Raw genomic sequence first — 15,525 nt, forward strand, 5'->3', positions numbered from 1 at the left:
CACATGAGAGGGTGGCGGGGTGTTAACGGGCGGGGGGTTGCTGGAGGCATCGGTTAACGATGAAACAAAATGCGACGCATTCCGCGAGGGGCACGCGACGCACACTTGGTGGCTTTTGAGAGAAAGAGCGTACTGGTCGGTACACACACGTACGAGCATTATCCATCACGGCTACAAAAAACGCAGTGTCAACTTACTTGGCAACGTGAGGTCCTCGTCTGCGTCGGCGTGAGCGACGTTTAAAAAACAATGCCATCGTGGTAGATGGAGAAAAATGAGTACAGTTTCTTTGCTTTTGTTTGGTTGCTATATATTTCAGTGTGTTTGAGATCTGTATGTGTGCTGGGGGAGGGTTATTATAGGATGAGATATATTGATGAGCCGCAAATGTATAGTGTGTTGCCTATATTTTTGCATTTATAACACGTTAACATAGGCAACCAGTTGTATCTTTTTAATACGCACGCCACTGCAGTGCAATATATAACCATTTACCCGTCGTTAACGTGTTTTAAAAGCTTCTGAATCTTCCATTTTTATAGTTTTTCAATTGTCAAAACCCTGGGAGACCTAAACATTATTATACACACTGACCCTAACTATTTAATACACATCAACTATTATTAGTAAGAATTATACACAGAGTGACAGCGACTAGTCATTGAAAGCTTATACATAACATTGATTTTTCATAAACATTTTTATGTACAAGCCAACAAGCAAATGTTATTAGTCAGCGTCAGACTGCGCGAGTTCGATTCTCTCGAACACTCGGTATACGAGTACGAGTACATTACAACGTTGATAATAATTAATCAGTTCAAATCCAAGTCTTATCGATCTGTTTACGAGTGAAATCTAAGAGAAAAAACACCGAAACGAGTACAACATTGTCGTATGATTGTATTTGATTGCCAATTACAATAGTCTGATTAATTTTAAATTAACACTTCATATTGTAACTTGCAATTAAATATTTTGCTCACAAATAATATTAATATTTAAGTTTTGAGTTTTCTTTTATTATCACTTGTGAACAAAGTAATTTTCATACGTTTTTGATCTAGATAACGAGTATGTACGAGTAGGTCGTTTAAAAAACATCAAAAATCTAAAAATTTCATTAAAAATATTCAAACGACTCTAAACACTCTGTATATGAGTATATTTGTGTCCCAACCAAGAAATTAGGAAATGATTAGTGGATTACATATTAAAAAAACTTAGTTTTTGCAGATTTTCCATCAACAAACACACAACATACAGACGACACGTTTAAGACATCGATTTGTAATATTGTCATACAGAAACAACAAAGAATATTATGCATTCGTACGAGTACGCGACGACAATTTCTTTCACTGGTTCACGATTGTCAAGCCAACACACGATCGCATCCATGACACCCACGCACACACACATACACACTGAGACAGACGAACAAAACAAAAACGGCGCCGATGAGCAGCTGAGAGAAACCAATGAGTGAGTGTCGCTTGTCTGGTTATTCAGTGGCTGGTGATGTATGTGTCGATAGAGATTTTACATGAGATAGATATAGAGAGCAAGACTGTAGGGGTTTTAGTTGTTGTTTATGTAAATTAGAAACGAATTTGTATACGTTACGTACTCGCTCGGCCGACCATTTGGATGGCACGAACACCCTTCCTGAATGTAGCCACTATAAAGCGATGTCAGAGACAAAAATCATTCGGTTAGTCCAAAAACAAACAACAAGTTCATGGCTTGTTTTGTGAGAAGGGGCTGAGGACGATCGACGATAGTCAAAAATTCAGCTTTTTCTTATTCTCTATTCGATTTGTCTATGGTATAATAAAAAGCTTTTACGGTCTCGCCGGTAAATTAACCTCTAGCCATTATTATTATTCGATTTGTCTGTAATTGCGTCTCGAGACGAACTCGATGTCGTATTATACTCGTCGTGGTTGCGTAACGTATAATACATTTTGCGGATTAGTACACATCACAATGTAGCGGTACAGCGGTTAAAAAATTGTTACGTAAAGTAAAAGAGATAGCATCGGCGACGTTCGCAAATGGCGTTTGCAAATGGCGCAGCAATTGTCAAGCGAGCATTGCGCTTCCAACAAACGCAAGTAAAAAATTACACAGAAATCAAAAAATACAGCGCACATTGAGCCTTCGAACAACGGAACAGAAACTTGTTTCAACTTGTCAACATGTTACGCACAAGCTTTAAAAATATAGGTAGATATCAATGTAGGTTATGTTCCGATACATTCGAATTTCTCCTTAATTTCGAGTCAATTTTGTATCGTGGGGTGCTCGTGTAGTGTTGTGTCGTGTTGTATCGAATCAAGTTCAAAACATAAACAAATAACAGGAGAATAATTTCTGATTTTTTTTCTGCAATTATTGAATGTATAGGAACATGATTTGTTATTTTTTCAACTCAAAAACGAAAGAAAAACGTTAACTCAAAACGAAATTTAAAACGAAAGCAGCTGAGCATGGTAGAAATGATAGAAGGGTGTGTCCTACCCTCCAACAATGTGTGATAGGTGGAATTAAGCCCTGTTTTCACCATGCCTGACTGCATCATCATCATACCAACATCTGAAAAAAAGCCAAACCCAAAACAAAACACTTCTCTCACTGTACCACAAAAATCACAATCTGTACAGCAGCCCAAAAAAACCAATCGCAATCGCACGCGCTCGTTTGCGGCAGTTAACTGATAGACAGATAGAGAGAGAGTGAACTGAACTGAAAAATCAATCGTAATCAATGTTCGAAATGACATGTATCGCATGTGGCATGTAATCATGTGGTGTGTGGTTTCATGTGGGGGCGGCGCGACGACGGCGGTTTATGGATGTCGCTGGATTAGTAACGTCTGCGAGCAAAATAAGTTTATGTCATGTTTTAGCTGAGTTTGCACTCAGAGGCGCGACGGGGGAGGATGTTAGTCGAGTGGTTTTCCTCAATAACATGTACTTTAATAATGCGCGTATAAATATAGAAAAAATAAAATAAATTCATAAACATATTAATGTTATTAAAATGGTTGGTGTTGGTGTTTGTGTAAAATTGTATTTTGTAGTAAATTTTTTCGCTTTCCAAGCAATTTTCTTGCTTTTTCCGTTGTAATATCTTTAGAAATTTGTTTATTTAAATTTTGCCGTTCGTTATTGATAAAACAAAAGCCTAGAACCGCATGCATTTAAATATAAATATATAGATAATATATAAATAGAGAAATTTGTGCAGATAAAGAGGATTCAGAATGTGTGTGTCCAAAAAGACATTCCGACAGGCAGAATCTTCATAATTATCAATAAATGTATAATCAACGTGGCAAACCATTAAATCGATTTTACAGAGATAAAACCAACCAACCAAAAAAGAATATGATTTTCAGAGAAATTAAGCCAAAAACGAAACGAAATTCAAGTTTTGATTTAAATTATTTATCCTACGCATTTTTTTCAGAAATAAACTGTAATAATATTTGTTTTAATCAACTACACAAACCCAATGATATGAAATACTGTGACATTCCCATGTTCATCGTGTGATTTAATTTCGAATGCAATATTTAACTAAAAAACATCAAAAATAATCCGCTTTGCAAACTGCTCAGAAAAGTAAAACTGAAAAAACTTATGAAATGTGGAGGAAAATATTACAAATCGAGTGATAACGCCCAAAGCGCCCCATAAACTCAGAAATCCAAATCAAAAATATCAAAAAAACTCCCCAAAAGGAAAACAGGATAAATAGTAGTTATAAGTACAAAAGACTCAAAAGAATAAAATCATAGATATATCGAGCTGATCCATCAAGCATCGGGATCTATAATAATTAATCAGACAGATCTATTATTATTAAATCAATCTGTTCAAATTACCTAGATCATGGGACAACCAGTTACGTTGTTGAACTGCCACTAAAAGTGATTGTTTGTTAATCAAATTGTTTCGATTAAATCAAGCATATGTGTTAGCATCAGTAATTAATTGAATTTGAATCTTTTTTTCACTGTCATTCAAAACACAAAATTAAATACAACCGGTTTTGTGTTTTAATAATTATTCGACGGTCGTACGCGCCCTGTGTAAAACGGATTTATTAAATCGATGCCACTCTTGTTTCCGTCGTCAAGAAAGAAAGGATTATATTATTATTGCTGAGACAGCAAAGTTATGACTTTTAAATAAATATTACAGAAAGTATGAAATCGGATGACTTACAGTTTTTGCATTTACACTTCTTAATCAGCGTTTCGTCCTTGATTTCGTCATGACATGCTTTGCAATAGAACCATGCCCTAAACACAAACAAAACTATTAGTTTTTTTTTAATCATAATCTCACCTTTATCAACTCATTTATTCGTGTGAATTGTGTTTTTGTTAATTTTTTTGATGTTGGATATTTTGTGTCGTGGTTGGAATTGTGCGGTCACCTCTTGACTTCGTCGGCGGATTGCGCAATAAAGAATCCCTGAGTATTTGCCACAATCTTCGCACCTCGAGGATTTATCGATATTTTCGTGTCGGCGCCCTCGCTGCCCTTCACCTCGATCGCCAACAGCAGCAGTTTCAGCTTGGTGAAGCACAACCTGTGAGACAAACGCGCCGAGGAGAAAAAAGAGAAAAAAACAGAGCGTTAATCGAGGATTAGTTATTGAGTAATGGGACGTCAGGCTTGTGCCAAAACGTCCGAAATTGTACAGCAGACAAGCAGAGAAAGCATTCACAGCGAAAGCACACCGCAGAATACATTTCAAGATAACAAATCACATCAAATATTTACATTTACACAACGGATTGATTTTGAAATGTTTTTTGCGATGATATTAACACATTTTTCGAAATTGTAATATCTACTGTGCACATGCGCATTCACTGTGAAACATTAATAAATAAACATTAGGAAAAGCGTGCAAAATTTAAAAGTAAATTATTTTGCGACGCCTTCATAAATTATTAGTAAAAAGCACCCATATTTACAATGTAATATTCATTAGAACTATATATAAAAGCCTGAAATCTAAGTTTGTAGCTTAATTTGTAGCTTAATCTAGGATTCTACTGAATGCTGCTAGAATTAAAGTTGCACTTTGCTAAGTAGTGCTTGAAATTGTGAAAATTTTGGCTAAGAATCATTATTATTAGAAGTTAAATCACGCTAAATATAAAAAATACAATTTATTCAAATAATTTTCCTCAAAATTTTAACTACATCAAACAAATCAGTATTATTTTTACTTAAATTGTATTTTTTTGGTTTTTATTCTAATTTAATCTACAATTCTAAAAAAAAATGGTAGCACTACAAAACCCTGAATATCAAAAACATCCGTCTACACGTCAGCATGGTGTTTAGATGAAAACTTTTCTTATTTTTTAGTTTTTTCTTTGGTTTAGTCTGCTCTGAACACCATGCGACTCGGTTGAAAAACACGCAAAACACAATAACACGTGTAAGTCAAAGATAATAATGTCAAAAAGTTATGTAAATCTAATTAAGATAGCAAACGCTAAAGGCTAAACGTTAAATTTGTTAGAATTTATCATGAAATGTGTATGTGTCCACGAAGTTCTGCATTGTGTTTTTAGTTAAGTCGCAAAATCTCAAAAGCAAGTCAATGAACAACGTTAAATTTTTTAGTCGATTCCAAAACCAAGCAAATACAACAAAGTTAGAAATTAATATTAATAGGAAACCGAGTGAATCGAAGACTTAAACTTTTGTTTGAACTATTGAATGATTGAGAACGGTTTCGACACGTTGCTCGACGTCGAGGACCGACCAAATAGTTTTGAAAGAGTTCGCGAACCGCTATTTCCAATAGGGCTTTAGTCGCGTTTGTTGATTGTGTGCGATTTGTGATTGCGTCTCGCGCGGTGGTTTCTGTTCTGTTTGCGTTTTTCGGTCGGTTTCTGGTTTTCTGATATGAGTATTTGGGAGCTTACTCGCTGGCCTGCGGGAAAGACATGCCCGTGAAGGATGGGGACAGAGTCTCAGTGTACATCTCGCATCCCGTTCCCTGCAGGTAATCGTTCTGCCAGCGTTGCGTGTCGGGGGACTGAAAACACAAATGCAAAACCGCCACATTTCACACAAACTGAAAAACACGTTGAGGTACACGCTACTATTTCATATCAGATGAGAATCACGTCCACAGTCAAAACATCCGCCTGAAAGTGGGAATAAATTTTGTTATATACGCCCTGTATGTGTTAGTGAGGGTAGTTTTTGGTTCTGTTTTGTTTTCGAACACAACTATTTGTGCAACTTTTCAATTTAACTTTGTAATCCCGCGCGCGCAGTGACCGCTCGAGTTCTAACCTTTAAACTAGTTTTCGAATTCGATTATAACCTTAGTTGGCGTCTTCTCAAGCATGCTGTAAATGTTTTGCTATAAAATAACTAAATTGTAATAAGCTCAGAATGTCATTAAGCTTCACTGTAAGAACGAACCAAGGATATATAGACCAACAAAACAGTCACAACGACACCAATAGCAGATTTGTGTACGTTGAAAAAATGACAAAAGCGATTGCACAAACTTTTTCCTCGCGACTCTTCGCCGCCCGCGTCGAATGCAAATTTGTAAATACAAAATGCGCTCAAGAGTAGGATCCTCGGCTGAATAAAAACGTGATAATTGTTCCGTGAAACGCGCTTGCTCGCCCGCCTCGGTTTTGTTTTTTGTTTGCTCATTTAGATTTTAATTAACGCCTTGTCTCGACGTGCAGGTTTCGAAATTTTACCATCAACGGACATTTAATAGGAATACTACTCTATGTGTGCCACAACAAAAACCATCAAACACGTACACGTGATGTTAATCGGTCTGGCAAACGGGTTCAAGTATTACAAGAGTTAATATTCAAACATGAATTCAAATTCAAATTGTTTGCACTGCATGGATGGGTGTGCTGATTGATTTATCCAAAAACAAATTTTGATCCGAGTACAAAATAAAGAAAGACAACAATGATAAGCGAGTATTGCACAACACGAAATAGTAATAGAAATTGTACGACACACGTCAGGTCGACAAAACTGCGTTTTTTAATTTTTTTAATTTTTGGTTATGTGAGTTGATGTTGAGAGCAAACCGGATGCAAGAATGTTTGCTCAAAACGCTTAAAGGTTGGTGGAGTGTTGTGTGAGAGATGGAGGGTTTTTTTGGCGCGTGCGGGCGGACGCACTTACTCGGTGGCCTGAGCGAACGGCATCCCTATAAACGAGGGACTCAGTGTTTCAGTGTACATCTCCATGCCCGTTCCCCTCAAATAGTCATTGGTCCACACCTGCATGTCGGGCGACTGCAATCAGCATTAAACGGTATTTATATCATCGACAGCTCGTGGTGCTGCACATGGAACACTCGATATCATCGGCGCGCTCACGGCGGTGGTTTATATGGCTTAGATATTAACGAAATGGGCGAGAGTGAAGGGTAAACGGAAATGCTGATACATACGGTTTTGAACGAGCGCATGGCGAAGAGATTGGCCATCATTGTCGAAAAACCAGGCGCCAGGCACGATTGAGCAATGAAACCGAGCTTGAGCTCCGCCAGGCAGATCACATCGTCGCCCTGCTTCCAATCCCACGATGGAATGTTCAGTAAATATGCCTGTATCACACAAATAGAACCATTATTGTATATTAAGCATCAAGTGCTTTAAAGTACTTTAGTCACGGTCGTAATTCAAGTAGCATTTTTTATGTTTCAAAACCGTGAAAAAATGGCGGTTTAAAGATGAAAGTAAAAAAATAGTGTATTAAGTATCAAGTGCTTTAAAGTGCTTTAGTCACGGGTGTGATTAAAGTGCCACTTTTCATGTTGCAAAACCGTAATAAAAATGACGATTTAAAAGTGGACTTATATTAAGTATCAAGTGCGTTAAACTGCGTGATTAAAGTACTTTAGTCACGGACATGACTAAAGTGCACTTTTCATGTTACCAAAACGTGATAAGTTGTAAATTATCATTCGTGTAAATGATTTATATTCACCTTATTGTGATACTGCATGAGTTGAATGATGACCCGAATGTCGTCGCTATAATTCTTGATTGAAATAACGCGCATAATGTTGGCGGCGTCCTCGGCGTCAGGATCCTGGCAGTATTTGTTGGCTAATACTAGGCACGCATCGGCTTCGTGTACCTGTGAGACGTGGTCGGAAATAAATCATTAGACCTACTGCACTTGTAAAACAAGCGCGCGCACGCCGCTCTCCACCGATTAATAACTTTAATTAAAACTGGCGCAGCTGATTAATTGCTCCCCGAGCACCACGCATGCCGGCCGTAAAAAGTTAGAAAATCTGGTCGAAAAGCAACGCGCTTTTTACTTTAATCATCTCATCAATATTGATATCTCAGTCGCGTTCGAATGAAGCATTCGCGAGATAAGAATATTGAATTGTTGAAGAATCAGTTATTAATATGATGGCATAGTTGTTTTAATAGTTTTTAATTTAATCTCAGTTCAAGTTCTAAAAATGCGAAACTACGTAATAAATGCAACTGCTAAGTACATCAGTAAAAAACGATCAATCGTATAATAAAAATGTTTCAACTACGCATTACGTTCAGCAATCGCTCATCATGCAAGTTTCTAGGGATAACACATTTCGCAAAAATTGATCGAAATTGTCGACAAAAAACGGATGCGGATTGATGCTGCTCACTGTTTGCGCTAGTTATTGCAAAATACGAATGGAAGTGGTGCAGATATTAAATTGAAAAATATTTGATATAAGATATACCTAGCCTCCTTTCCAAGTTTCAGAGTTGTATAGTTTATTCAAAAGTGGATGTGTTTGAGAAGTACTTATTTGATAAAAAATCAAAAAGGTTCAAAACCACTGTAGGCATGAAAACTGTTTTTGAAAAATTATAAAAAAATGTTATTTGAGTTTAAATTTTGAAATTCGCGCCAAAACGCTTGATGCACTTCCCCACCTAACCTCACTCTTCTACCCGTTGGGGAAGTGACGTCAATGTTGAGGTGTGCGCTCTGATTTGTGTTCTAAATATCTTGGCACGGTACTAAGAAAGAATTAATACGTGTTCTGAATTCTATGACTCAAGTATCATTAAATAAATCATAATTTTGGAGAGTTTCGGCAACAGTCATCATACCTATTGGCGTATACGATGCGATTCAGCTGTTCCCATCAATTTCGACGCGTGTAATTTCGAATTTTGAATTACGCTTTGGCGCACCGAAATATTTTTAGCAAAAGTTGATGCTCACCGGCTATAAACAGAATCGCAATCATTAGATCGTTATCGCAGGGTATACGCCGGCTTTCCGAACCTTTCGCGCTTCTATTTCAGTCACTTCAGTAACTTCGGTTGCATTTGAAACAAGGTCAAGTATATCCATAGTCAGCCCGATGGCGTTTTGTTTCTGATGATGTGATGTGTGTAAATAAGCGTTTGCTCGCTGTGTTCGTGTGATGTTGTGAGTTTGAGGGTGAATTTAGTACGCAACTTGCTACTGGTTTACTGATTTCATTCCTGATGGGCTTTGATTTTGTTGAACATGTCGGAGGCTGGCAAGAAAATCAAAAACGGAACAAAACTGAACAAATCAACGGCATGCCATCAAAATAACGTTGCAGTATTAGTTACGTCTTAAGAGTATATACCCATGTGGTGGCCGGAGATGGTTGGCGCCGCAATTATCGTCGAAAACAATCAAAAAGAAGGAAACGAAACAAAAACGTATTTTGCTAGTGAGGCAGACACGATAAACGCCAATAAAAGAGGCCGACTTACCACGCAACAGTGTGGCCCTTCGTCATTCGGGAACGTTAGAGTGTTTACAACCTAGAGCTAGGGGTGGGGGTTCGGTCGGGGCATGTCCTCCGCCGATACAGATCGAGATAGTGACAACGACAGGGTTGAAGAAATACATATAGAGACAGAGAGCGGGAAGTACATCGACTCCAGGTTAGTCATTCTGCACCTGGTCTTTGGGTCTCAATAAAACTGCTTCGTTGACAACTTCAACATCTTACCTTTGACCGCATCTAGTCATCTAGACATCAGTTATTTACAACATTGAGCATTGCCCGCCCGCGATCACAAAATAACATCATGTTTTACTGTTTTGATTGTCGTTGCTTGTTTTTAGATTGATTAGCGTTGTAAGTTAGAACAGAAAAACATAGAACAGATACCCATCGACCAGACAATCAGTCATCAATTCAGAATATATGTAAAATACACGTAATATCGTAATATCGAACACAGTCTCATGTCATCACAGTCTCGCATCTGCGCGCAAATCGCTTAGTGAGAAGAGCATCCTTACCTTGACCCTCTGCAGGTCAATAGGGTTCATGATGGTACCCTGGAAGAATTCTACGGTAGTGAAGTGTCTCTTGAAGAGACCTTCCAGTTCTAGGTCAGGCGGTTTCCTGCACATCCCAATAGTTTACAAACGAGAACAAATCAAATGCTACTAAACAACAAAACGAAAAGTAGTAAAAATACGTAATTCGTAAAGACGACCTTTGTGACTCCTCCATCACTCTCCTGATTTCCGGAACTCCATACGCCGGCGGCTCCTCAAATATACTGCATGCAGTTTTAAATATTTATATATAGAAATGAGATAATAAAGGCAAATATGTAACGTAGCTAATCCAACTACTCTGCAAGAACAAGTTGACCGGCCACTTCCAACTCTAACCTCAAAACCAACCGCAAGAATTTAACTTTTGAGCATTCCGACAGTTCTAAAGCGTTCGTGGTTAGTTTAGAAGTTAGAGTTGCATGCTGGCTACGTCCAAGAAATCATAGTAAAAAGGTGCGCTCTGCAGGTATATTGTAAAAAAGAAGCAGAAAATGTAAAACACACGAACGAATCCGAGATGATAATATTGTTTAATGCGCATGTTGGCAGAAATTTTTGGGTTTTGATTTGTTGATATACCTTGACACGTTCAAGGTCAACAGCGTTCATCATCGATCCCTGAAAAAACTCCACCGTCGTGTAGTGACGCTTCAGCAGGCCCTCCAGCTCCAGGTCAGGCTCCTTTCTACAAAACGTAATCGGAGCGAAAGAACGCACAAAAAACCATCAACAAAACATTCAACAATATCGCACAATTTGCAGAGAAACAAAATCAATATTGGTACAATCATTAAGTAGTTTTTTTGAAAACATTTTTCAAAATTGAAAATTTTCGATTATAATTATTTGAAAATTGTTTCCAAATAACTAACACTGATGGATATAATTGATTGAACGTACCGATGCAGAAAGACAACCTCAACGTCAACATCTTCTCTGTCTTCGTGAAGAAAGTCCTTTAGAAAATGTGAGACCGACTCGTAGGTGATATGTCCACAGACCACAATATGCCTGAACTCAGAAACAAGAGCATTAGTAACACATCCCAACAAAAATATAATATTTGTGCAAAAACCAACAGCCATTTTGTTTGTTTTTAACCTAAAAAAATTTATTCAATGGCTGGTGATTCCTTCATAAAATACCATGTGGAATCGTCTAGTTGAGATCAAAATATACTAAAGTTTTAAGTCCATGATGCTCATGCTGTTAATAAAAGTTATCAAACACTACATGTTTAAGTAAAAAGGTAAGTACAATATGTAAACCCACAAACCAAAGTGAAACCATAGGAAATCAATACTAATCTACGTCACCTAAGAGAGGTTAGAAAAAAAAGGTCTTCTAAATGCAAATTGATCTAAGTATATTTAGAAAATTCATTCGGCTGCCTCAGAAGTTTGCATTTAGACGTGTTCAAGGATTAGTTATTCGTGATTACAATCGGATTCAATGCAACGCAGTGCTTAAGTTCATAATAGGGTTATCAACCGACTACGAAAACGTAAAAACCAAAACGAAATCGATTTCGAACAACGCACGTCACGCACACACTACACACAAATCTTTTTCTTTTTCTTTTTTTTCAGTTTCCTATCTCGGCTTGCTCAACGCATAAATCACGCGTGTGGGAGTAGTAATTAGCGTTTGTTTTAGTGCAACTACTTTGTTATCATCGCCAGGTGATGTTACACAAAGCAATTTTGAATTTATTTTGATTCACAATCACTTTGTATAACTAAAATTGGAAAAATTAAAGGAAAACATGTGATGGGTGAAATTCAAATTGAAATATGATTCGTTAAAGACACGCTCGATTTTTTTTATCACAATTGGGAATAATACAGATTGTTTTAATTTTTCAGAAATGAAATAATATTGCATTCCGTTTCTAATGCCTAAGTGGAAACATAACGCTTCAAGAGATTATCACAGGGTAAACGTTAAGAGAAAATATATTACAGGGTGTTAACGCCTGATGTGCACACTGCCTGGCCGCGCATCACAAAACCGTTCCCGGATCATATTCATTCGGTCTTATTGGTGATTATATCTGATTCGTTTAATTCGTTTGAGGAGCACGCGCATGCGTACATGCAATGATTCACTCTGATATTAATTTTTATTTTGCTTTGCGTGATAATTTCGGCACCGATAGATTGTATTAGACAATGGCGTAAAAACGTTGACAAATAAACACATCGAAAGGATTTGTTCCAGGAAGAGATTATATTAAATGTAAGAAATTTATAACAGGACGTACGAAGCGTGCAGGAGAGGAAGTGAAAGGTGGACATTAACGAAAAACACACCAGTCGTTCATGAAACTCTATACCGCTTATTATACAATTTTGTCGTAGCAAAAAAATTGATTTCTTTTTCAATAAAATTTTATTATTTTTAGCTAGGACATGCTTGTATAATACTACACTACAACAAATTGCGCGCGGTAACATTACGCCTCCAATCATTAATCAGAAAACGATTATGTGACAAAAAAGTAAATCATAACGCAAAAAACGTAAAAGAACGAGGAAATCAAATGGAAAGTGTGTGAACGGAAACGTAAAACAATTGGGTTCATGTCAAGATGAAACTAGCGAGTGTTATATAATATTCAACAGTAATATAGAGATTCTCATCATCAACGCAAAAGAAACAACGAAAAAAATCCAAAAATAAAACATTGGTATTCTAGGATCTTCTCACCTTCTGCCTCTTTCGTTCTTCAAGGTGCCACCATATTTTGGCCTAGTCCCGATCAAGTCAATAATCTCGGGGATACAACTGGCAAATATCGCCTAGAAGACGCACCAGCCAGAGGGACAGACAATTAGCAAAATCAAAATCATGTTCGTTCGAAACAGAGGCACAAAGGAAAACAAACTAGTAACTGTTAGCTCCAGTATTTAAGTATCTAACGTGGGGTTCTCTTTTGTTTGATATGTTGAAATGAGCAGTTCCTAAGATGAAATCAAAACAATAACGCTACCATTCTCGTGAGACTTGCTCTTTCTCATTGAATTTGAATTTTGCTTGGCTTTTCACTTGATTGTTTTTTTTTTTTTGCTGTAAGCTAAAGAATGTAGGGCGACATTTGGAGGACGTCGGTGTGCGTAAGGCAAAGGGCTTGGGTTGTGACGGACGGATGGGATGTGGTATTGTTATTTTCATTCGTTATCATATCTTATTAATAATAATCTAATTACACAACAAAAACAGTCCACAGTCCAATTAGAGGAGCCTTATAGGTCTTCGACGCACACGTTACTTTTCCACCGGTAAATTTTGCCCTAATTGTGTGTTGATGTCGAGAAAATAAAACAACAACGTAACCAATTGCTATCGTGCGATAAATCTCTCCGATCGAGCGCGTAATGAGGGAGAAACGGCAGTAAACGAGCTTAATTACGATAAATCGTTATTTGCTTGCCGCTGCGTCTTCGGACGTACGCGATTCTTTTTTTGCTTTCACGTGTTTGCCTCGCAATGAATGAAATAATTCGAAAAATGATTAGAAAAATCAAACGCAAAAAACACTTCAAACACCCAGCACATTCGCACGAGTTGAGAGCGCGGCCTTGCGTGGCGCTAGCAGGCTGTGCGGGCTCTAATTCAGTTCGCAGGAATTCTCAAAAAACAACTCAAAAACACAACCAAAATGAAAAGAACGACAAAACAACGAACGCAACACTTTCAAGTAAGTCAAAAAGGGGGTGCTCTACTACTTGTACTGCAAATACTCTGCAAATATACTAAAAAAACTCGTTCTTCAGCTACGGATTCCAAATATATATAAATATATGGTAATATAGGGCCAGCTATGCACGTAACTTCTAACCAGGCTTATCACTCATCCCATTCTGTATGCTCTTTCCAACAAATCCCAACAACAACAACAACAAACAACAACTAAATTGACCAGCGCCCGTTTTACTTATTTTTCATATATCGAATCATATTTTCTGTTTTGGTTGAATTCTAATTTGATAGGAAATTTTGGAACAACGGTGTCAGGGAGAATATGTGAAAAGAATGACGATGTCAACCGGATCGTAACTCTCGTTAGTTATATGTGATATGTTGATTAGTGGATTAAGCATACAGAATGCAGTCCAAAAACTCAATAATCCGGCAGCTATGCACCCATAAGCATGCCAAAAAATGAACTTCTAAGTAAAATGTGATTGTTTGCTTGTTGCTATGCGTTTGTCCCAAAAAATCATAAAATTAATCAAAACCAAAATATTAATATTCACATAAATATGTTTTGTGTCTGCACTGGTTTCTATTAATTTCAGTTTTCTGGAACAAACTGAGGTGGAAACGCTCATAATATAGTTGCGGTCACAAAAATATTACCCACGAAACAAGCGGGGTGCGATGAGAGAGAAAGGGTGTTCTAGCACGCGGATCCAAATCTTGATTAAATTTTGATTTGTGTGCCAATGTTTTGCGGTCAATTGCGCAGATAATAAATTTTTTTTCGTCTGTTCGCTACAGGGTAACATTTTTTCCCAAACTCATATATATGATGATGCGTATCAAGGGGTATCAAATGGAATGTAATGTAATATAGCGCAAAGCATAACCCAAGTGCTACAAGGTATATAATAGTATACATTATTTATATACATATAATATAATCATATGTATACAATATATATAAGAAGGTAAAGGCAGCGACATTCCTCGTGTTATATCAACCACATGTACGCAACATATTGGCCCATATGGTAATAATATAATCGGTTATATTATTGCACATCTTGTTGTGAGGTATATATGTATATATATATTTATAAGTATATAGATATAGAGAGAGAGGTATTCGGGGGCTGTACCTGCGTCGCACATCTTTGCTGTACTTTCCGGCATACTTGGGTCGATTTGCAGCGAGCTCAGTGATCTCCGGAATCCAGCTGGCAAACACCGCCTAACAACCCACACACCCATCAGGCTCCTCGTTTAGGACCCAACAATTCTACTACTAGATACAACTAGTTGGATACACACTACTTGACAAACTCGTATCGCTACTGCTTAAAGATAAGTTGTTGTTGATAAGTTGCCATTTTTGTAATTGCATTGGTCCAGCAAGTTAATTGTTTATTCTTCAATTTGTTTTAGTTTTGTTAGTTTCTTC

At 37.3% G+C, this 15,525-nt stretch overlaps 1 protein-coding gene across 1 annotated transcript in view; it reads right to left on the reverse strand.

The window, feature by feature from the left end:
* Positions 1-15,525, reverse strand: part of slo (calcium-activated potassium channel slo) — a 39,343-nt gene that overhangs the window by 7,693 nt on the left and 16,125 nt on the right. Inside the window, exons 7-17 of the mRNA XM_065300270.1 lie at positions 13,089-13,180; positions 11,280-11,390; positions 10,335-10,440; positions 8,022-8,174; positions 7,483-7,638; positions 5,963-6,075; positions 4,450-4,605; positions 4,236-4,312; positions 2,524-2,598; positions 1,631-1,681; positions 198-218 (exon numbers count right to left, since the gene is read on the reverse strand). Of these exons, the coding sequence (XP_065156342.1) occupies positions 198-218; positions 1,631-1,681; positions 2,524-2,598; positions 4,236-4,312; positions 4,450-4,605; positions 5,963-6,075; positions 7,483-7,638; positions 8,022-8,174; positions 10,335-10,440; positions 11,280-11,390; positions 13,089-13,180 (1,111 nt within the window). The remainder of the gene's footprint in view (positions 1-197; positions 219-1,630; positions 1,682-2,523; positions 2,599-4,235; positions 4,313-4,449; positions 4,606-5,962; positions 6,076-7,482; positions 7,639-8,021; positions 8,175-10,334; positions 10,441-11,279; positions 11,391-13,088; positions 13,181-15,525) is intronic.

This window comes from Atheta coriaria, unplaced genomic scaffold, assembly GCF_025399875.1.
Source record: "Atheta coriaria isolate IRGN ID8LTWV9N9 unplaced genomic scaffold, Caltech_Dcor_3.1 hic_scaffold_4_pilon, whole genome shotgun sequence".
In the NCBI taxonomy this organism is placed as follows: domain Eukaryota; kingdom Metazoa; phylum Arthropoda; class Insecta; order Coleoptera; family Staphylinidae; genus Dalotia; species Dalotia coriaria.